At 39.2% G+C, this 24,514-nt stretch overlaps 1 protein-coding gene across 2 annotated transcripts; it reads left to right on the plus strand.

Annotated features, from left to right (window-relative positions):
- The first annotated feature begins 1,798 nt into the window (after positions 1-1,798).
- Positions 1,799-23,723, plus strand: slc12a4 (solute carrier family 12 member 4). Of its 2 annotated transcripts, XM_086070951.1 has the most exons (24): positions 1,801-2,048; positions 10,277-10,371; positions 10,449-10,580; positions 11,731-11,877; positions 12,403-12,457; positions 12,542-12,672; positions 13,840-14,081; positions 14,182-14,396; positions 15,745-15,909; positions 16,069-16,167; positions 16,246-16,303; positions 16,391-16,565; positions 16,850-16,968; positions 17,159-17,257; positions 18,224-18,343; positions 18,434-18,538; positions 18,630-18,798; positions 18,921-19,116; positions 19,429-19,598; positions 19,679-19,810; positions 21,511-21,618; positions 21,721-21,911; positions 22,556-22,689; positions 22,771-23,723. In XM_086070951.1, the coding sequence occupies exons 1-24, from the start codon at positions 1,919-1,921 to the stop codon at positions 22,860-22,862; spliced, it is 3,279 nt and encodes a 1,092-aa protein (XP_085927077.1). In that variant the 5' UTR covers positions 1,801-1,918; the 3' UTR covers positions 22,863-23,723. The 2 variants fall into 2 exon arrangements, with proteins under 2 accessions (XP_085927076.1, XP_085927077.1); XM_086070950.1 differs by having other exon boundaries at positions 1,799-2,048; positions 21,511-21,911.
- Positions 23,724-24,514: the final 791 nt, after the last annotated feature.

A 24,514-nucleotide genomic window follows, 5' to 3' on the forward strand; every position in this document is an offset into this window, starting at 1 on the left:
ATGAAGTTATTATTCACTAATCACTGTTTTAGGTAATGTGCAGTGAAGGCCTATGATGAAAATTTGGTATGTTCAGTTCAACGTCTTCTTTTTAAGTATGTTCAGCAGATTTTGGCCAGTTGTGTAATGCCAAATTCACTGGCATTTTAATCATTGGTAGTGTGTTTAAAATAATAGACCCCATTATTTTCACAAAACAAAAATAACTGAATAAATGAACCTGTGGATTAATATAATTTTAGCAGAGGATATGTTAAAAAAAAAGGTTAAAATATAATTTAGGCCATTATTTTAAGGGTAATGATTTTGACTATATTGCATACAGACGTGTTCATTCTGGGTGTCTAGTCTACAACATAATGGTTATTTTGTTGTCCTCCGACAATATAAACAAAATTTCATGTAAATCAGTGGTCTCAAAATCAACTTATTAGGTGGCTGTTGGATATAGATTCGGGATGTGTCAAGTATTCTACTAAAATGAGGGTTAAAGTATTCAAAAAGTACAACTACAGCAATCCAATATTCTCAAACTTTATTAACTCATTCGCTGCCATAAATTCATAAAAAAAAAAAAGAATATAAAAAATTTAGGAGCAACAGAAGACAATTTTTTTTGTACGTTTAGAACAGATATATAATTTGTGATTAATCGTGAGTTAACTAGTGAAGTAATGCGATTAATTTCAATTTTAAAAAATTATCACCTGAAGGCCCTAATTTTTAATAATCGTATATATATATATTTTTTTTTTTAAATAATTGTAATTATTTTTTGATTTTTTTAATAATCTTTTTTTATATTAAAAACTAGGAGTGTCAGGCGTTTAAAAAATTTAATCGTAATAATCGCATGACTTCACTCACGATTAATCACAAATTGTATATCTGTTCTAAATGAACAATAAAAAAAATCTAGGTTTTCATACTCTTGTTAACAAAAGTGGGAAAAAATGTGAGACTAATAGAAATAGTTCAAATGAATTTTTGACGTCTATAGCCGTCAATGGCAGTGAATGAGTTAATAACATTTCACAATATTAACTGCTATTTTGCATCCCTCTCAGCATATCGAGTCATGGGTGACAGGATAGTTTCCTTCCACTTGGTGTCACTTCAGAAATACGTTTCGCCAAAAGCTGCCATTAAACTGAGCCAATAAATAATTTTTATTTTTATTTTTCAAAGCCCAGGGCTATGACACGGGCCACACTAACATTAAACTTTGATGTAGGGGACAGCATAAAATCATCCTGCAGATTTTTGACCCCTGGTGTAACTAGAATCGGCCTATTGTAGGTAATAAATTGGAATTGGGCACCTGAATCCAGCCTACGTTCCAAAGACCATTTCTCCTCTCTCGATCCCAACAATAAAAGTAACAGACGTTCTCTGCCTTGATCTGCCGCGTTTATGATTTTAGGACTATTCTTGGAAAGCGGGGGCAGAGAGTTCATGGTTGTGCAAACGTCTGCAAACTCTTTCACTTTTTAGGTACAGCTCTCATTGATTCTGGCTTATTTTCCAAACTGCCACGTAGCAGTCAAAAGGCCCACAGAGCAGGGGGCTGTCCGGCCGGACCTTGAACACACAAAGTTGACTCTGTTGGCTGGATTCAGGATGGGGTCACCATGAGCCCTCAACTTTGCAAGGGGTGTATGACTTCACATAACCCAACCCACTCGGGACACTCCTTCTTGGGATGAGTGTCTTTCCCAGTCAGAACTCCACTAGGCCTCTCCCTTTTCTCGCAAAAAAAAAAAGAAAAGAGGGGGGGGGGGGTTGAGTTCCGTGGGCGTGGAGTGCAAACATACCCCGCCCGGAGGAAGTGAGAGCACGGTGGTGGAATGTAGTTTACCCTTAGTGGGAAGAGGAGCTAGCTAGCCTGCTATGCCCAGCTGGTGTTTGGGATGAAAACATGCCTCATTTTACGGTGGTACCCGTGAAGGATCGAGGACAGTCTGGCTATGACAGTCTGGAGGGGATCAACGCGGTGGACCACGGGGACGGTTCACTACCGGATAATCAAGACACTGTCAGCTCTGACGGTAAGCCGCAAAAGTTTTTTTTTTCCGCAAAAGTTTTGAATTAGTGGCGATCCTAAGCTGAGCGGGGCGAGCCCCTCTTCGGAACAGCTGGTGGGGCGGTTACCATGGCGATTTGACCGAGAAAGCAGTTTTGCAAGCGCCCTTCTGTTTGCAAATCCCGAGAGAGGTTTCAAAACTAGAGTAAAAGACAGTTGGAAAGGGGTGAGAATGGCGCTTGTGGGGGTGCGCTTGTGGGGGTGGGAGGGTTGATAGCCCCCCCCCCCCCCCCAAAAAGGCCTCAAGAGGCGCCTGGTACAAAAGATGGTGCTCTCGTCTTTGTGCCAAAGGAGGATTTGCTTTCACCAAAATGAGCTTCAGCACATTTCTGCCTCAGCTTGTCACTCACGTGTTCCCACCATGTTCACACAAGAAAGACTGGAGAAAGATCCAAAACAAAGAAAAGCAGCAAGGGAACAGGAGTATGATTATGTGGGATTTGTACATGGGCTCAAAGAGGGAAAACATGTTATGGAATAAAAGACTCACTTTGGGTGCGGTCTTTGAAATGAATATGACAGAACCAAAGGCCCCACTTTGTCTCTACTACCATTCTTTCTTTCTTTTTTTCCCTTCCCAAACGGAATAGTATGCTCACTGTGACTAAAACTCACCCACAAAGATGTTTATGAGTCTGGTGGTAGGTTTACTGTTTGACCATATTTCATTGAACACTTCCTCTGTTTGTTCTGGACCTTTCACTGATTTGTTTTGATCACATTGTTACCAACTTTATTTTCCTTGTAATAGTTCTTAAAACACATTTAAAAAGCACAACAGAGAACAAGTACAAATGCATTTAAAAGCTATTCGATTGCTCTCAAAATGCAACATTCCAATGCCGTTAAAAAAGGCTTCTGTTTACTTTTTTCCATGAAAGTCTTGATGGCGAACAGAAAAGAGCAATCTCCTGATTTAACCATCAAATTTGTCTGATATTACTTTTGCCACCCTCTTAACTAATTGTTGCTCTGCAAGTGAGCTTCCCGGAGCAATGACATCCCAGTTTGCAGGCAGCTGCCACGATGACGAAATGCTGTCGAAAAAGGAAGTGAGACTGGTGTACGGGGAGAACAGGCGCATGCTATAATAAGGTCGTGTAAACAGTTTGCTAGATGGCCATGGATGTACTGCAACAATGTCATCAATGCAAAAGATGTGGCAGGGGACCTTCTTGGTTGACGTTTGCACTTTTCTTTATTTCAACTTTAGGTCATTGCAGAAAGAAGTTCCGGGTGTAAGCTCAGGTGGATCGTAGAAGGTTGATAGACAGTAAATGACGTATTTGATCCTAAGGTAGTTTTCTTTTCTATTGTGGGAACGGTGATCTTTTACACAAATGACACACATGAACGTCATCCTCAGCCTATGAGCTCAGCTCTGTTAGGCCCAGAAGCGGCCCCCCGCCATAACACTGTGGTCATTGTGGTAGCGCCAGAAGAGCACGCCCATATATTCACCACATTGGGCGGATAGTTTGCAGTTGCATGATGTGACGGTCGGACACTTTTTTTTCCCTTTTTTTTTTCTTTTGAGAGAGAGCTCAGTATTGTTCATTCGGTAATTTTACCGATTCGACATGTCATCATCATTGCTCTCGCTCTCTTTTAATTTTACATTTTTATTTTGTATGTGTGCGTGCGTGTGTACTCATTAATTCACCTAAAACCTATTAAAAATCCCATACCGTTCACCTAAACCGAATACTTCAGAATCCAGCTAGAGTCGTGAGGTTGTCAGGAGACCCGAGGAAGGATCAAAGAAAATAAAGGAAAGTGAAATCCAGCACCGACCAGACATCACCTACTACCCACCGGGTTACCAACCATAATCTTTCCCCAACCCCCAAAACATCTCAATTCCAACAAATTAGGGAGACCTCAAGAGACCAAAGGAAAGACTAAGGAAAGGAAGGAAGGATAGACGAAGCAGAGTGAGATCCACAGACATCAGCTTCCACCGATTCAACGACCAGAGGAAGAAGCAGATTGTGTTTGAATTTCGATAGATGCTGGTGTGGTGGTTCTGGCATGCATGAAAACCTCCACCAAAGACCACCACGGTCGGTAACTTCTGTCTACGCTTTCCCACCTCTTTAGGTTTAGCACGACACGTATGTTTTGTTTCATTTTCCTGTTTTTAGCATTGAAGGATGGCAGTTATGGCAAAGAAGGAATGTAGTAAATAGATGTGAAAACAAAAAATTAAACTCTGCCTTATTTTTATCATTCAGATGGACCCTCAACATTTCTGCTTTGTAATAAAAGTACTTTTAAGATTAGCAATGGACTTCTACTTTACCTATACTTAAATCAATTTATTTTCACGATGTCTTGTAATTAACTCATTCACTGCCATTGACGGCTATAAACGTCAAAAATTCATTTGAACTATTTCTATTAGTTAAACATTTTTTTCCCACTTTTGTTAACAAGAGTATGAAAACCTAGAATTTTTTTATTGTACATTTAGAACAGACATACAATTTGTGATTAATCGTGAGTTAACTAGTGAAGTCATGCGATGAAAATTTGTAATTGCCTGACATCCCTAATTTGTAATAATCTTTTTTTTTTTCATCATCATTCATTTATGGCAGTGAATGAGTTAACATGCTTGTGACTTATGATTTGCTAATTTGACAGAAGAAAACAATTAATACATTTTAATGTTAGTTGTCCCACAAAAAGTAATTAATAATGGTAATAATAATGGAGGTAAGTGAGGTAGCATCACATATATCAGCTGTACAGTACTGTATCGTGTGACACATGGTCACATTGTAAAGCCATTTTTTTTTCCCGGAGAGCGGAGAAGAAGGTCACTATTTGCTGTGTTTGTTTATTTAAATGCACCTGGTGATTCATTTTCGGAACAGGGCTTCTACTAGACTGGAAACCACTCTTTCAGACAATATGCTACCTTCACAGAAAAGCTGATTATTGGGTATAGATTTTGCAATAAGTCGTCCTATAATAGGAAGGCGTATTTATGCAGTGGTGTGGAAACCATATTAAATAGGAAATGGTGAGCTCGTCTGCTAATCATAATAGGAGAAGTTTAGCAGATAAGAAGCTTTTCCATTAAGTTGCCGATGGATGCTTAGACGATTGAGAAAATCTCATTTTGTACACGAAGCAAAACACAAATATTCTCTTGAAAGAAGTTGAATATTATGTCGTGGCTGCGTACTTTTCACTGGAATGGATGTGACAAGCTAATTAGTTCTTCCGGCAATTGATCTGTTTGTAAAAGCACACGCTGAAAATGCGAGTGTGACTTTTCTGACATTTCGGGGTTATCATCAACACTTTCTTGACACTTAGTTCGTCACCTGCTGCAAATAAACACAAGACAGCAAAGTTTGCTTTGTTCGTGAGATGGTTTTCAATAGCCTGCGTGTTGACTCTGAAATGCGGATTCGTCTGACACAAGTATTAATTTAACAACACATTTAAGGTTGTTGTTGTTTGTAGCTGTGTTAAAAAGCACAGCATCATTCCTTATAAATGAGAAGAGTTTTCTCTCTGGATTATTTGAAGCTGTTGTTCTTCAGGTCTGTTATATCCAAACATTATTGTGAGTTGTAATTGTGCACAAGCGGCAGAATGCTGGATGTTTGGTTTGCATGATGTGTTTACAATAGCTTCCAACTGCTTAATTGGGGCATTTAACCACAAGCTATGAATCTTACGTTTTATTTTTGGGGCAAAATCACAGAGCCCTGCTCCAGACTATCCCTAAATGGTCACATTTACATTACAGTTACATTTATTTATTTATTTATTTTAATTTTTTATTTTTTTTTTGTAGCTGTGCTTTGCCCATGCCCTGCTACTGAGACATTCTGACACTGAGCAGCAAATTTATCTCTAGAATACCTCGATAATCTTGATTTCATTACTCTAGAGGTTCAAGACACCCTGTGTCAGATGTAGCAAAGCAGCCCCAGAACGATACAGAGCCTCCTCCGTGTTTTTGGGGTATGCTTTATTTTTTGCGTCTGCCAACATGGAATCGTTCCAGTTTTGTCTCGTCTGTCCATGGGACATTTTCCCAGAAGCTTTGTGGTTTGTCAACATGCAGTTTGCAGGTTAAAAACGTGAAACTTATTATTGAAGTTGAATTTGTTTTTGCAAAGCTGCTAAGAAGTGCGATAACTTACTCCTCTTTAAATTAACTCATTCACTGCCATTGACGGCTAGAGATGTCAGAAATTCATTTGAACTATTTCTATTAGTTTCACATTTTTTTCCCACTTTTGTTAACAAGAGTATGAAAACCTTTTTTTACTGTTCATTTAGAACAGATATAAAACTTGTGATTAATCGTGAGTTAACTAGTAAAGTCATGCGATTAATTACAATTAAAAATTGTAATCGCCTGACACCCCTAATTTTTTAATAATCTTTTCTTCTTCTTTTTTATTAGGGGCATCAGGTGATTACATTTTTTAATTGTAATTAATCACATGACTTCACTAGTTAACTCACGACTAATCACAAATTTTATATCTGTTCAATGGCAGTGAATGAGTTAAGCAAGTTCACACATAAAACCAACAAGCATATACGAATAAACATGGGATATATTCCTCAACAGCATAAATTATGCTGATAATGATATACATGTCACATTAATGCAGATCTGTCCCAACTGTGGTTATTTGTAATAAAAACGGTCATGGGTCAATGTGAACCATTTGGTCTAAAAACTCCCATTAAAAAGTGCTAAATATGTAATAATCAATAAAAGAAAAAAAATGTTGTCGTTTATTTAAAAAACACTTTTTCTAGATTAAAAAAATTCGAATCGCTACTGCCACCTGCTGACGAAAAATAAAACTACACATACTGTTCTTCACATACACACCACGCACATTACGTCACATCCGCAGACAGGGTGCGGGAAATTCTAACCCGAATCCAGTCTGAAAACTATTGGCCAGGGGCTTGCAGGAGTACCCATTGTGAACAGCTAATGTGCTAATCTACTAATTAGAATATGTTTCGGTCATAAATGATCAAATACAAAGGCTATTGTAATGATATTTTTGGGGAAAAAAGTTCAATATTGCAACTTTAATTTGTACTACACTCCAATGTATTAACCCCCAACGGACACTAGATGACAGTGTTGTGCTGTTTTTATTTTTTTTTAATCTCCACGTTACTGCAACTCATCTGTGAAGTATTTTGATGGTGATAAAAATCACATGTATTCATTTGCTAGTTCTGTCCTCTTGTTGTCCTCACCAAGTCGCCATTCACGTAAGACAGCACAAGATTCTGTGCTGCATCACTGAACAGTGAGTAAGCACTGCTTCTTCATGCGCCACGTGTTGGATCAGGCCCCGCAGTGGGTGTTGACCCAGGGTTGAGCGTCTGTCCTGGATTGTAGTTGGCGGTGCGAGTGCAGCATGTACAACAGCGCTCCGTAACTATGCTGAGCCTCAGTGACACCAGCAGCAGCAACACTGCACCACTGAGCACAGGTGAGTGAGGACTGGACATATTCATTATTGACCACTGATGCTTCAGGAGATTATTTAAAAACAAACAAAAAAAAACAAAAAACAAATTCTGGTGCAAGATAAGTTGCTGGTGTCATTTTGCGTTAATTCACTTGCTTAGGCAGAGTTGGGTTTGGTGCCATCTTTTGTGTTACTTGTATTAGATGTAAATTCAACTTTTGTATCTCCCCCTGTTGAACGGGCCTAAAAAGTCAGTTCATCCCATCCCCTGTTTGTGCATGCAAAAAATCCTATAAATCCCAGCTCAGAGATACTCGCCTTACTTGGCCCATACACGGTTTGAGTCTTCGTTTGGTCATTAACTCATTCACTGCCGTTGACGGCTTCAGACGTCAAAAATTCATTTGAACTATTTACAGTTTAACATTTTTTCCCACTTTTGTTAACAAAAGTATAAAAACCTAGAATGTTTTTTTTGTATTAGAACAGATATAAAATGTGTGATTAATCTCGAGTTAACTAGTGAAGTCATGCAATTAATTACGTTTAAAAAAATGAATCGCCCGACATCCCTAATTTTTAATATTTTTTTCTTTAAAAAAAACATTATTAAAATCAATCAAAATCAAATTTGTAATCGTAATTAATCGCATGACTTCACTAGTTAATTAATCACAAATTTTATATCTGTTCGAAATGTACCCCAAAAAAATCTAGGTTTTCATACTCTTGTTAACAAAAATGGGAAAAAAATTGTTAAACTAATAAAAATAGTTAAAATGAATTTTTGACGTCTGTAGCTGTCAATGGTAGTGAATGAGTTGTAGTGATATCGTCATCAATTACATATTCTGTTCCTCTTTCCACAAACATCCTATTTACTTTATCGACTTTTGTTGTTTTTTAAATATGTTTTATTGACAAAGGTTCAAAGAGTCATATCATCATGTCTTCAACATACAATGCTCAAAAATTCTACGCACCATCCTGCGATAAACAACCACCCAAGAACTTGTCTGCTCTGTTTTGTCTAATAATCTGTTGTCGTCCAACTAAACGTCATGTGTAGCGTCATATCACAGCGATCGGCACAGTTTGATGCCAGCAAAGTTCTTACAGAATATCCTGCTGTTGAAATGAATGAGTGAAAAGTCTCCTGTTGATGCCACCCTCGTTTCATATCCCCACAGCACTATGCAAAAACCGCCAATTTAGATGAGTTCAATCCTCATACTTGCTGGCATCCAAAAGTCTTAATAGTCTCACACTTTTCCCAAAAGTCACAACTATTTAGTTAAAAAAAAAAACACGCACACACAACATATCTTATCAATAAATCACCACCGTGCGGACCCGAACAAATACACACTTGAGCACGTAATTTACCTGAGCAGATACACACCGCACAAATAGTTATTTGTAACCACAAACGCTATATTGCACACACAATAATTTCTTTGAAAAAGTTTGATTTAAGTCTCACATGCCCTGTTTTTGGTGTTGTTTAACAGATACGGATCCGAACAAACGCGTATCTGAGCGCACAGCTTACTTGAACAGATACAGATCCTCACAAATACTTTAGCTTATCTGAACAGTTTGGATCCGCCCAAATATTTCTTTGAAAACGCAACTTTATCTGAAAATGCTTCACACACATGATCTGGCATGCCACTTTGGAACCTTCTCCTGTGGCCTTACACTTCTTAAAATACCAGAAAATTCAAACCTTCTGGCATTGAATAGAACGCATACAATATTGTATCACTACATTTAAATCCCATTCCTCATCCTCAGAAATTTCCGCGATCAAAGGGCAGGCAGAAAAATCTTCTATAAAAGAAAGCATTTTGCTCACCTTATTTTTGGCCCGGTCGAAATGTTGAAATTTCTGTGAGGACGACGTCGAAGGAAAAGGAACAGCGAGCACTAATTGAAAAGATTCTGAGGGAGCCTCTTTTTTTCTTTAATGCTCACTATACTAATAATATAAACCAGACTGCATATTCTCTACTGTTTAACTATTTACTGAATTTCTCTTAACGCGGAAGAAGACCTAATCTGTCCAAAGTGGTTTCTACTTTTATACTAGTCTTGACCACCCACCCACTCAGCCTAGCACATGGGTCCATGTGTAATCGTGTGTATGTTCCTATGGTCTTAACTGGTTTCAACTATATATATATATATATATATATATATATATGTGAGAGTGCAGATAGATAGGAAGATGCTAAACCAGGACAGGTTACAGCAACACAACTACCTATCTCAAGTCACCTATCTAATCAATGAGAGGGCTAATCTAACAGCAAGATGGCCTCATAGTAAGCATGTCTGGGAAAAAAAAAGACAAATTCTTGGTCTGTTTTAATTCTCCTTGGTGAGTCACAGTGTCCCATCACCCATGAGCTATTTTTAGCACAGACTCATGGACTACTGATGTTGCCTGCTGGCACCATTGTTTGTTTGTTTTTTTGGGCCAATTGACTTTAATTAACAGAGCAAAAAGACATCCATGTTTGCAGTGTGTCTTTCATCTTTCTCCCTCCCTCCTCCTCTTCCGTATAATTGCTCACAGGACAAAAAAAAAAGGTTATTTGGGGCAATTAACTTTTTTTGCACAACTTTGCAAGCAGCCAATCACATTGCTTAGAAGTCGCCTCACCCTTACCGTGACAACCAAGTATCTAACTTGTATTGTTGTTTTCAATTATAGGACATGGCAATCACAAAGAAGACAGCCCGTTTCTCAGCAGTCCCGATGAGAAGAAAAAGAATGACTTCTACGATAGGAACCTGGCGTTGTTTGAGGTATTTTGTGCTTTTGTCAAATGCAAATACTCACCTCAGCCGATTTTATGTTTCCGTTCTCCTCTTCCTTCGTTCAGGAAGAGCTGGACATCAGACCCAAGGTGTCATCTCTGCTCAGCCGCTTGGTCAGCTACACAAACATCACCCAGGGAGCGAAGGAGCACGAGGAGGAGGAGAGCGCCGAGGCCTCGCGAAGAAAGACTCCCAAGGTCAGTGCAACGGCGCGACCATGCCTAATAACATGATCCTCCACTTTCCCGGCCAAGATTTGCTGTATGAAAACTTGCTGACAGATTGTCCAGCATGCTTGGCTTTAATACAATGGACCCTCAAAGGTTTTGACATCATCCAAATGAAGACGTGATTTATATGGATTTCTAAAAAAAAAAAATTAGGGCCCCGACCAATATGCATTTTTTGAGGCGATATCGATTTTTGGCAGAGAAAAATACTACTACTACAAAAAATAAAAAATAAAATATATATATATAATGCATCCATGCTGTACACGCTTAAAGTAAGTACAGAAGAAAGTTACAATTAAATTATATTAAAATAACTCGTTTTTCACACATTGGGAATAATTTGTGATTTGGCATAGTGTTATCTCACTTGTTCCCACAGTATTTGAAGGAAAAATACTCCCGAAGTCAATGCTAACTTCCTGTTAGCATTGGAATAGGATCCTCCCTTCGCTTTTAGCATTAGCGCTAGGCTAGCGATGTTTTAAAAATGAAGTATGTTTTGTATTTAAATATACAGTGGATGTTATTGTTATTGTTGTGTGTTTAGTTTTACAGTTAACTCCAACTGGCATGTCGTTAAACAGCTTAAAGGACGCTTTGGGGACAACAGAATAACTAGAGTAACATATGCTACACACTTGCTAGTTGCTAATGCTGCGTAAGCAAAATGGTGCATTCAGGGTACTTTCACAGCGTCGGAAACTTCGGTTTTCTTCTATTGTAACGTTTTAAGGGGAAAATAATCGGCCATTTGGCCCAATTGGCCAATTGTTTTGGCAGATGTTTGAAGGGCAATAATCGACCGATTATAATCAGTGGCCGATTAATCGGTCGGGCCCTAATTTTTTCCCACATAGAAAATAATATGCAATAAATTACAAATGGGATTAATCTGTTCCAGATCTGTCTCCCAAAATACAGCTGGGATTGTCTCCAGTATAGAAAATGGATGGATGTGTGGATAGGGTCCACTGTTCACGCAAGAGCTGGAACATTCTCCATTGACCTTTAAAGTGTACACCAATCAATAATGATCATCAATACCACTGTTTCCTGAATTGCTCAATAATCACTCACCCTCTCTTTCTCTTTCTCTCTCGCTCTGCCTCCCCAGTCCCCCAACATGGGCACTCTGATGGGCGTCTACTTGCCGTGCCTACAGAACATTTTCGGGGTCATCCTCTTCCTGCGGCTGACGTGGATCGTCGGGGTGGCCGGCATCATGCAGTCTCTGCTGATTGTTGTCATGTGCTGCACGTGTGTAAGTACGCAGACACATACACACACACAAACTAGGCTAATATGCCGCATAGATTTCGCCACCAATGTGGGTCATCATGGGCCTGTGCCTACTGCGTACCAGCCAATAGAATCTAACCATGAGCCACCATATTAGGTGCAGTATACCTGTCCAATAGAATAGCTGTGTTAAAAATGGCGTCTTTATAATATGGTAATACTACATACACTGCCACAGAGGTATTAATTCAAAGTTTTGCATAGCTAATAGTGGTATAATATTAAGGACTTCACATGTATTTCTGCAACGCGTGTTGCCATTACTACCACCTTACATAATCAGCAATGTAGTCGTATGTATTTCCAGGACACGGCATTAATATATTGATTATTTCAGGAGGGATTATGCTCAGTCAGTTGGAAAACGGTGTGCCCAAGCGTCAATTTGATGGGCGGTTGTTAGCGTGCCACACAGATGTTCCCTCGCAACATCCGTGCCAACTTTTTTTATTTTTTATTAACTGCACTGTCCCTTCCCATTTTGCAGACCATGCTCACGGCCATATCGATGAGTGCCATCGCAACAAATGGTGTTGTTCCAGGTAATGTGCGAATCACAAAATGGCATAAAACTAAGACTGCATTTTGGAGCATCTGGTTTGTAACGGTGTGTTTTCTTTTCCTAGCTGGCGGGGCCTACTTCATGATCTCACGCTCTCTGGGTCCAGAATTTGGAGGAGCTGTTGGCCTGTGCTTCTACCTGGGCACCACCTTTGCTTCCGCCATGTACATCCTTGGAGCCATCGAAATATTCTTGGTCAGTTTTCAGCACAGGAACTATGTTTGGTTACGTGAGATAGCGTTAAAAAAGCGGGGAGGCCTCTCTGTGAAGAAAAATCACGTATTGTGTTTGCTCAAACATTGGCCTGAACCCTGTTAGACACCATGTTGGATGCGTCATTCAATCGGATTTGTGAAAATAAAAAAAAATAAAAAAGGCCTGAGGTGACTTAAATGATCTTTATTTACAATAATTGACAGTGACACATGATGTGGTGGACATCAGACCGACCGTTTGCACAACTGCCATCTGTAAAGCTGCATTTAATGTTTGAAGAGAATGCTCGTATGGAGAACAAGCAAGCAGTATTTTATATTTTTTATTTAAAAAAATATATATTTTTGTTATTATAAAAATTCATGCAGAAGCCCCTGGCCATGTTTGAAGAAATACAATTATTTATTTTAGCAGTTTAAATTATAATAAAAGATAAATAAGAATGCAATCATTCAAAGTGTACTTTGAAATAAAATAAATTTGTATAAATATAATAAACATAATTCACTTGTGTTCTAATATTATTAAAATATTTAATACGATATAAGGCATTTAATGATGTTAAATTATAATTGTATATAGTACTTATAACACGTCATTGTGAAAAATATCCCATTACGTTTTCTGTATGTAATTCAAAATGTATTCAAAACTGACCTAGCATGCCTCAGGTATTAAGTCAGTAAAAAAAAATAATAATAAAAAAAATACACTCAATGTTGGGACCCCCACCAAAAAAGAAGAAAAATGTACAATTACTACATATATGAAAAAATACCTTAAATTATTATTATTGTTATTGTTATTATTTTACTTCATACTGTCATAATTTAAATTAGTTAAATAATTTAAAGTGCTGTATATTTTAAATACTGTGAAATAAAATATAATAGTTATTTATTTATTTTTACTTTTAAAAGTGTTACTAACATGTCTTTACAAAGTAAAAATGTGTTTATAAAGTAAAAATTAAAGCGGTCAAATATGATCAAATTTTTACTTGAATAATTGATTACCACAATGAATTGAAAATAAATCTCCATTTAATTTAACAGTAAAATATCTGCCCAAACTTGCATAGTATTTCGATGAGTATCATGTAAATGGGAAAAAGTCATACATTTCTGTATTTGCTTTCTTTCATAGCAATATCTGGTGCCTCAGGCCGCCATCTTTCATGCTGCAGACCACCACGGCACTGACAGCGCGATGCTAAACAACATGCGCGTCTACGGCACCATCTGCCTCAGTCTCATGGCCGTGGTGGTTTTCGTTGGTGTCAAATATGTCAACAAGTTGGCCTCGCTCTTCCTCGCCTGCGTCATTATCTCAATTGTCTCCATTTATGCCGGCGCAATCAAGTCTGTCTCTCACCCACCAGAGTTCCCGTAAGTTGCTGTGGAACAGTTCTATAGTGCACCCTACTGAGTGAGAGCTGTTTGATATATTTTGCATACCTTATGTCACTGTTTTCTATGATTGCATTAGGATCTGCATGCTTGGCAACAGGACGTTGGTCAGAGATCGTTTTGATGTGTGTGCAAAGACCATCACGACAGGCAACATCACAGCACCCAGTCAGCTGTGGGACTTGTTCTGCCTTCCTGGGAACATGAGCAGTGCGCAGTGCGACGATTACTTCCTGCAGAATAACGTCACAGAGATCCAGGGCATTCCTGGACTGGCTAGTGGAATATTTAGAGGTAGAGTTGTTCTAGTAGTAGTAACCTCCTATGTTCAAATTAGGTCAATTCATATATATTTTTAAAAATGTATGCTATTGGTCAGTCCTTATGTGGCTCTGTAATTTATTTTGGACAAATGATTGATTATCTAATGTGTTGAAAATTTATCTCTCTCTCAAGTCTTGCATGATGGCAGATCGAATTCTGAAGTTTTATGTTACTTATTAATCCCGCAAATATTGATCAAATTCCAATTTTGTTCAACCCCTATGGAGGACCAGAACTGCCCAAATAAAAAATAAATGAATGACTAAATAAATAAATGAATAAAAGTGAAAATAAAAATTAATATAAAAAATATAATTCAAATATAAATATAAATGTAAATAAAAACAACTAAATATATATACATATATCCCTAAATAAATGGATACATGTATAAAAAAAATAAAAAATAAAAAACGTAATTAAAAATAAGTGTCGAAATAAATACAAAAATAAATATATAAATAGAATTAAATATCAATAAGTAAAAACACTCTGCTCTGTCAGGTCAAAAATGTTATTCAAATGAGGTGGCGGTCCTAAGCGTGTCTTAAGTTTGGCTCCGCTGTTGCTGCACTGCCTAGAGTAGTGAGCGGGTCGACGAACAAGGAAGTCTCGCCGGCTTGCATGTAGAGCTCCAGCAATGGACAACTTGAAAGCCGGCGAGACTTTTGAGAGACAAAACAAAATTTCGACCTGACAGAGCATTTGCAGCATAAAATAAATAAATGCATTTTTATTGATTGATTGATATTTAATTCTATTTATATATTTATTTTTGTATTTATTTCAACATTTATTTTTAATTAAGTTTTTTTTTTTTTTTTTATATATACATGTATCTATTTATTTAGGGATATATGTATATATATTTTGTTGTTTTTATTTTTATTTTTTGAATTTTAATTTTTATTTGTTTCTACTTTTATTTATTTATTTAGGGATATATATATATTGTTGTTGTTTTTTTCATTTATATTTCTTTTTTGTATTTAATTTTTTTAATTATATTTTTATATCTGTTTTTATTTTCACTTTTATTCATTTATTTATTTAGTCATTTATTTTTAATTTTGGCAGTTTTGGTTCTCCATAAACACCAGGATTTTTCAAATTTAGAGTGTCCACTGTAATCCTTATGTAAACCATCACTAGCCAATCAAAATTCACAAATAGCACACTGAAAGAAAATATGACCCATTCCAGATACAAAGGTCTGGAAACGGTAAACTTGCAAACAATCATGAAAATAAAACCTGCCTGGCGGAGTAAAAAAAAAAAAAAAAAAGAAGTACTGAACCATGTTTGCTGTTTCTACCAGACAACTTATGGGGCGACTACTTACGGAAAGGGGAGATACTGGAGAAAGACGGCCTTGCGTCAGTGGACTCCCACAGCCCCATGGTGAACTTTGGCATGTACGTGTCCGCAGACATCACCACGTCCTTCATGTTGCTGGTGGGCATCTTCTTCCCGTCGGCCACAGGTAAGAAGACAGTGTCATAAACTGGGTACGCTCTGACAAGTCTCCAGTCTCTTAATGATGCTAATACAGAACACAAGCGGACTGGAACAGAAAAAGGTTTGTCAATACAAAGACGTTTGACATTAAGATGAACAATTATGTTGACCTTGTGTTTTGAAGGCATCATGGCAGGCTCCAACAGGTCTGGAGATCTCCGGGATGCTCAGAGGTCCATCCCCATTGGAACCATTTTAGCTATCACCACCACTACTCTTGTCTGTATCCTTTTTTGGGTGAAATCTTTCGGTTGTAAATTCACCTGGTGTCATTGTAAGTTCCTTGACTTCTTGTCCTAAGATCTAAGTTCTGTTATCCTGTTCGGGGCCTGTGTTGAAGGGGTGGTCCTAAGAGACAAGTTAGTCCATTTGCATCCAATTGCACACTGTCATTGAAGTGATGAAGTTCTGTTCTTTGGTGTAATTCACCCAGTTTGTATCTTCAGGTTTGGTGACGCCGTTAGGAGCAATTTGGTGGTGGGAACTCTGTCCTGGCCATCCCCTTGGGTCATTGTCATCGGTTCCTTCTTCTCCACGGTGGGAGCAGGTCTGCAAACGCTCACTGGAGCTCCCAGACTTCTTCAGGCCATCGCCAAGGACAATATCATCCCTTTCCTCAGAGTGAGACATTTCCCATTGTGGAGTAGAAAAGTAGCCTGAAACCAGTGGTTCTTAACCTGTAAACTATAGTTATGTCTTCAATTTGAAAAAACCCAAACAGCAACCAAAAATAATTTTATTATAAATAAAGAAGGGTTTGGTGAATGCGCATAGGAAACTGCCTCCTGCAAGAAAAAAACTCCAACAAGATGAGGAATGATTGCCTTAAACCGTAACCTTGAACCAAATAGAGAAACAATGTATTGATGATTTTTGCTTTTGCTGATGATTTTTCTTGATTTCAGGTGTTTGGTCATGGGAAGACCAATGGTGAGCCAACATGGGCCCTATTGCTGACTGGCTTCATAGCTGAGCTTGGAATCCTGATTGCCTCATTGGATATGGTGGCTCCCATCCTTTCCATGTAAGTTGGCTTGCAGATGTATGCTTGTGTAGCGCCAATCAATAAACCCCCACATTGACTGTATCAGTGATAAATGCAATGTGAGTCCATTGCAGGCAGAATTTTTCATTCAGTTCTATGATTGGATCACAATATATTGGCTGTTTAATGTTTATTCTATTCAGACATTTTTGTTTTATTTTCCTCACAGGTTTTTCCTAATGTGCTATCTCTTTGTTAACCTGGCCTGTGCCGTGCAAACACTGTTGCGCACCCCCAACTGGAGGCCGAGGTTCCGATATTACCACTGGTGAGAACAACCTAACACTTTCATTTCATTCCACTTGGGAAAAACTTGATTTGGGTTTTTTCTAGAGAGTCTAGGGCCATGTACACACGTAGCAGGGTATTTTTAAAAATGTATATTTCCCTCCTTCCCGTAGAAAAAATTGTGTCCACACCAGCACGTTTGTAGAAAAGAAAACATCCACAGCTAACCGCATTAATGCGTTTTTAAGTACATTCATAACAATGCCAGACCTGAAGGTGGCAACAGTTCCCCAAATCTTATCCAATCAGAGTATGCTTCCGTCTGGCGACGTCACTTCCCCAAATTGGGCGGACAATGAGATGGATGCCAAGCCTCTAGGTGGCAGTAGTTAGACAAATACAGCTCGTCTCTGGATGCCACTTCCACCTTACGTCACACAAGCACAAACTGTCGCACACAAGACTAAAAAAAAAAAAAAAACTTAAAAAATACTTGTAAACAGTCAATCAGAGTAAGCACATCATAAACGGCGCATAGAGGACAACAAAGAGGATAATTACAAAGTTTTAAAAAGCTTCACTTTTTTAACTGTTTTTTTCCCCCCCACTCACTCATCCAAACACACACACACACACACACACATACAAACGTGGTCTCCTGGGTGGGGAAGCGAATCCACGGCGACTGCTTTTTCTTAAATTTTAAAAAATTGAGGTATATGTGTTTGGGTGACTTGTGTAGAGCGACGACTTAAAACTCCACACACGGATGCGGATCCGGAGAAATACGCAATACGAGTTTTTGGAAGCCTTCGTTTTTAATGAAATAATCCCCGCGGACGTTTGGATGACAGTGCAAAACGCAGACAAATATCTCCCGTTTGCAACCCCCCCCGGCTACGTGTAAACAGGGCCTAACAGTATATCTGAAGAAATGAGCATGGTTGTTTGGCAAACAAGAGTACCAGTACAAGTTGCAATGCATTCTTGATTATGCTCCACAAAGGACTCTTTCCTTCCTCGGAATGAGCATGTGCTTGGCCCTGATGTTCATCTCTTCCTGGTATTATGCTATTGTGGCCATGGGCATTGCCGGGATGATCTACAAGTACATAGAGTACCAGGGGTATGTTCATAGCTTGAATGCTGTTTAGCTCTCTTTACTCTTACCGCATTACAAGGCCTTGTCTTTTCCCACTTGTGCAAACACAAACAGAGCAGAAAAGGAGTGGGGAGACGGCATCAGAGGACTATCCCTTAGTGCTGCACGCTATGCCCTGTTAAGGCTCGAGGTTGGACCCCCGCACACGAAGAACTGGAGGTAGAATTCCTTCAAATTATTTATGTCTTTATGTAATCCTGATACATCATCTTGAAACGGTAATTATGTCCCTGGTGGACTGGCCCAACAGACCTCAGCTGTTGGTTCTGTCAAAGCTGGATGAGGACCTCCACATCAAATATCCCCGACTGCTGACCTTTGCCTCACAGCTGAAGGCGGGGAAGGGTCTTACCATAGTGGGATCTGTCATCCAGGGGAATTTCTTGGAAAGTTACGGGGAACTACAAGCAGCAGAACAGGTAAGGGAAGACATTTTCATGCATTGTGTATAATCAGAACTTTGAGCATGCTTATCAGAACTTTGAGCATGCTTATCAGTGATGGTGATAGCTTATCAAGATTGATTGATCTATCCCGCCAGACCATCAAGAACATGATGGACATCGAGAGGGTCAAGGGTTTTTGCCAGGTGGTTGTGGCGACCAAGGTGCGGGAGGGCATCGTCCACCTGATCCAGTCCTGCGGTCTCGGGGGCATGAAGCACAACACGGTGATGATGGGATGGCCACACGGCTGGAGGCAAAGCGAGGACCCTCGAGCTTGGAAGACTTTTATCAGTAAGCCAGGATTTATTTTAAACTTTGATGATTTTGATGATGACCGGTAATCGCGTGAACACGATTGAAGCACAGTTTGCCAGTTTTATATATCTGTCCTGTGCTCTGCTCTGTGGACTTTTAATGGCCAAGCAAAAAACGTTATAATTGTCTTTTTAATTATGAATTGAGTGAACATCCTCACATCCTCATATCATTGCCGCCTGACATATTGTGTATATTGTAACATCACGACTCCACGCCTATTCATGTCCTGTGCCGCTATGATTCAATTAAGCCCTAAATGGCCTTCATGCTCTCATCTCGACACAGACACAGTCCGGTGCACCACCGCGGCCCACCTGGCTCTAATGGTGCCCAAAAACGTGTCGTTCTACCCGAGCAACCACGAGCGCTTCGCTGACGGCTGCATTGACGTGTGGTGGATCGTCCATGACGGGGGGATGCTCATGCTGCTGCCTTTCTTGCTCAAGCAGCATAAAGTACAACAACACGAATCATATCAAAAACGCAAATTTGGATGAGGGTTTGTTAGTAAAATCTCGCTTTTTGTTTTTCTTAGGTGTGGAGGAAGTGCAGAATGCGTATCTTCACGGTAGCCCAGATGGATGACAACAGCATCCAGATGAAGAAGGATCTGGCCACTTTCCTCTACCAGCTGAGGATAGAGGCTGAAGTGGAAGTGGTGGAGATGGTAAGAGATGACGTCATGCAGAGACGGAAGACGTAAATTAACGACCAAATTACCCCATAGCTATTTATAATTGGCAGATTTGATTGACAAATGTTTTATTTGTTTATGGTACACATTTCACAATTTTATGTAACGATAGAGGCAGAGCATAAAAGTGGTTGGTAGGTTGGTTGGTTGGTTGGTGGGTATGACGGTGGTTGGTTAGTGGTGTAGGTGGGTGTTTTTCCCCCCCAGAGTTCGTCTGCTAAGTTGGTTTCGTCAGCAGGATTGGGTTGGTAAGTGGGTGTTAAGATTGTTAAGTAGGTGGTTGGTTGGTTAGTGGCAGTTGTTTAGTGGATCGGTCAGCTTTTAAGTCTGTTAGTTTGTGAGATGAGTAGTTTGGTTGGTTGGCTGGTAGTTGAGTAGGTTGGTTAGTAGGATTGGTGAGTGCTTGGATTGGTTGGTCCTTTTAGTCAGTAAGTGGGGCGGGTAGATTTGTGGTCGGGGAGTTAGCCAATGTTCACTATAGGGAGGTAGTTGGTTGGTTTAGTTAGGGGTGTAGGTGGGTGTTTATTTTTTGGGGGGGTTGGTTAGCTAAATTGGTTAGTCACAAGTTTTGGGTTGGTAGGTTGATGTTAAAGTAGTTAAATAAGTGGTGTGTTGGTTAGTGGATCAATTATTGTTCAGCTGGTCAGTATGTTTCTGAGATAAATAGTTTGATTGGTTGGTAGATGGGTAGGGAGTTGAGTAGGTTGGTTAGTAGGATAGGTGAGTGCTTTGATCGGTTGGTCCTTTTAGTCAGTAAATTGGGCGTTAAGGTCAGGGAGTTAGCCAATGCAGGGAGGTGGTTAGTTGGGGGTGTAGGTGGGTGTTCATTTATTTATTTATTTATCGGGTCGGTTAGCCAAGTTGGTTAGTCACAAGTGTTGGGTTGGCAGGTGGGTGTTAAAGTAGTTAAATAAGTGGTGTGTGGTCAGTATGTTTGGTTGGTAGGTGGGTAGGGAGTTGAGTAGTTTGGTTAGAGGGGTAGGTGAGTGCTTAATTTGGTTGGTCATTTTAGTGAGTAAGTTCGGCATGTACGTGGGTGGTTGGGGTGTTAGGTAGATAGCCAGTGTAGAGCAGTAGTTGGTTAGTTAGGGAAGGTGCGGTGGGTGGTTGTTTTTTGGGTCAGTCAGCTCAGTTGGTTATTCAGAAGGGTTGTGTTGGAAGGTGGGTGTTAAGGTAGTTAAATAGGTGGTTGGTTGGTGGGTCAGTCAGCTGGTCAGATTGTTTGTTTGTGGAGGTTGGGTGTTTGGTTGTTTGCATAAGTGGGTAGTTGGGTGGGTAGGGAGGTAGGTTGGTGGTTTGTTAGTAAGTTTTGTTGGTCAGTTGGCCAAGCGCAGAAGGTTAGGTTGGTAGGTGAGTGGTCGTTTGGTAGATAGGTAGGTAGTTGGTTAACCCTTAGATGATATGAGCTTCATATTGTAAACAATGGGATGATGTCTGGTTTGTTATGTCATAGTCATCTACTGCTCAATAATGTACATTTTACGATTTTTTTCCAGACATGCCAATGCAGACCCACAGTAATTTTGTACAGTGGATACACAATCATGTACACTTGAACAATCAAATGAGAGCCAATTAATAACAGCTGTATCATTAGTTATGCTTTTACAATTATATAATGATCTGTTTTGATTGATTCCATTGATTAAGGATGCAATTATTATGCATTTCAGCACGACAGCGACATCTCGGCATACACTTACGAGCGTACGCTGATGATGGAGCAGAGATCTCAGATGCTGAGGCAGATGAGACTGTCGGGGGCAGAGAGGAAGAGAGAGGTAACGCACGAACACACACACACATACACACACACACACACTCACACACATATCAAGATGGGAACGTTTTGGAATTCTGACGTCCATCCTTTCTCCTCACAGGCCCAACTTGTTAAGGACAGACACTCACTGGTGCGTATGGGAAGTTTGTACTCTGATGAGGAGGAGGACACGTTGGACAGTCCTTTGCCGGGGAATGTTCAGATGACGTGGACAAAGGAGAAGCGTGAGGACGAGAGGAGGAATAAAAATAATGCGCCTGAAAACTTCAGAGAGCTCATGAGTCTCAAACCGTGAGTAACGATTTGCGATGAACCCAAAGTACAATAGACAACAACTTTGTTAGAAGTTAAAGTGAATGTTCACTCCCAGCCATTTTCACTGACGCAACCCCCTTCGCTCCCGGCTGTTTTACTGGATTTTGACTGATTTGGCAAGGCCCACGGAATATTGTGTTCTATTGCTATAAAAACATGGAACCTACCAAAAGAAAGATTAGAGTCTCTTCTTTCATCAGGGAAAAAAGGACAAAACTGTGTGTAAATGAGCTTTTTTCAACATGGCCCTAGTTGATCTCTTTTGCCCTGCTGCCCCCGGCCGTTTTTGTAATAACTACCATTTCTTCAACCGTTTTCTGCATTTGAGAGGAATGAAACACCAAAAAAACGTATTAATACGTCTTTGGGGCACTCACAACTTTTAAAATAGAACATATTTATACGTTTTAGGGAGCAAATTAGTTAAGTATAAGTAATTTTATTAATTTTCTGATTAAATGTCCCTAACTATTAAAAAAAATTGGTTCCAATTTTGATTACTGTTATATTTGTATTTATTGTAATTTAAATGTTTATTTAGCCATTTGTTACGTCAAGGAACAATTTGTTCTGATTACAAAATGTATTGTAACATGTATGATTCACATTTTGAACTCCAGGGACCAGTCCAACGTGCGTCGCATGCACACGGCCGTGAAGCTGAACGAGGTGATCGTCAACAGGTCCCACGACGCTCGGTTGGTGCTCCTCAACATGCCGGGACCGCCACGTGACACAGACGGAGACGAGAACTGTATCCTTTTGCCGCCATGGCGACAGACACGCCAGTAGAGCATTTTTGCTGTTGTTCCCTTCACTTTTTTTCCTACTTCAGATATGGAGTTTTTGGAGGTTTTGACCGAGGGTTTGGAACGAGTGCTGCTAGTGCGAGGCGGCGGGCGCGAGGTCATCACCATCTACTCGTGACCAATCAGAACGGGCCATGGAGGTGCTTCAACATTCCACCTAAAGGCTTAGCTGGTCACATTAGAATTTGGCGTCGGCACATAAGATCATGGTAAAGTACATTTATGTAGAGCAGTGGTGGGTCACTTCAGTCCTTTGAGGATCACATGGTGTGCCTGATCACATGACACATGGGCTGTAGGTTCCCCAGCCCGATGCAGTGTACCACACATAGAGCAGACATATTGCCCATTTAGCGTATGCAAGGCCAAGGAGGATTTCGAGTTTATGGGATTCCTGGGGGCGCGCACTTTATTTATTTATTTATTTGACTCTTTTCATGTTTCACGTTTATAAGGCAAGAGACTTTGTTACTGGCTATAAATTGACACAAGACTTAAGTATTCAATTTGCATGCGGAGATGATTTGATTTTTTTTAATTTATGTTTCTTGTTTGTACATTTCTTTTTCTATCAAGTTTTTGTTCTCAGATGACGTGTAGGGAATCACTTGGTCTTTGTGTTACTGAAAGAACAGTTTGTTGTAAAAGAGATCACGGCTGAAAAGTTGTGCAATGACAAAACAATATAAAGAATCCTGAATTAGATTTAGTTTAAAATTGGTAAATTTAGTAAATCATTTCAATTTAGTTTTGTAATTTTATTTTTTGGTGTGTTTTCCCCCTAAAGCAAAGCTGGTTAGTATCAGCGTCAAGGAATATCTGCCATTGTAATTACTTTTATATTGTAAATTAATGTTTGCAGTACCAACTTTGATAAAAACTTCTTTTTTTTTTTTACAATATTGCAAAACTTTCCCAAAACTCAAAAAAGTACCTTTCTATGACTTGATTTCCTTCAATAAATTATTTTACTATACAATTTTGTGTACTCATGCTTTGTACTTTGTGTATTTTATATCATTTAGATACGAGCAAAAGTGAACGTAAAGAGTGATTGTACTCTCTGTACTCTTGCGCCCTCTGCTGCTGGTGAATGTTGCAACTTACAAATAGTTTGGTTCCGGTATTTACAGCTGCATTATTGATTGATGCACTTTCATTTTATTTTATCTGTATGTGTAAATTAGACTGCAAATATCCGACTCCGCTGACCTCGGCTGAACTGTCGCACAATGTGTGGGTGTTCTGCAAATGGTTTCAGGAGTGGCCAACCTCTGGCCACCAGTTCTGCAAATTGAAATTATAATTGCAGTTGAACGCTGTAGCAATTTTGTTTTTAATTTTAGTATTTTAATGCATAAAATACAATACAATAATGTCTACTATTTCACTAGGAGGAAAAAGTCTCAGTTGTGGAGTTTTGAAGTGTCTCCACCAGAGGGCAGCAATATACAACTTTTTTTTTTGTAAATGAAGGAAATAATCCACATAATACAGTTAAAATGGTTTATCCATCCATTTTCTATACTGCTTGTAAATTAAGCACATTTTAAATAATGGTTTACATTTCACAATGCTGTTTCCTTTTATGCTCCACAACCACAAGATTTTTTGGTAGGCGGGGTTTAGTCAACAGAAAATACTTGACATGCTATTTACTGCATGCTTTGAATGTAAAAAAATGTTAACTCCCATCTGTTGGTCAAATATACTGAAGTCATCCAAATTGACATTTTAACATATAGGACTTCATAGTTGGTCACTAGTGAG

The sequence above is a fragment of the Leptonotus elevatus genome, chromosome 3, assembly GCF_054856555.1.
Source record: "Leptonotus elevatus isolate MCC_2025b chromosome 3, RoL_Lele_1.0, whole genome shotgun sequence".
NCBI lineage: Eukaryota > Metazoa > Chordata > Actinopteri > Syngnathiformes > Syngnathidae > Leptonotus > Leptonotus elevatus.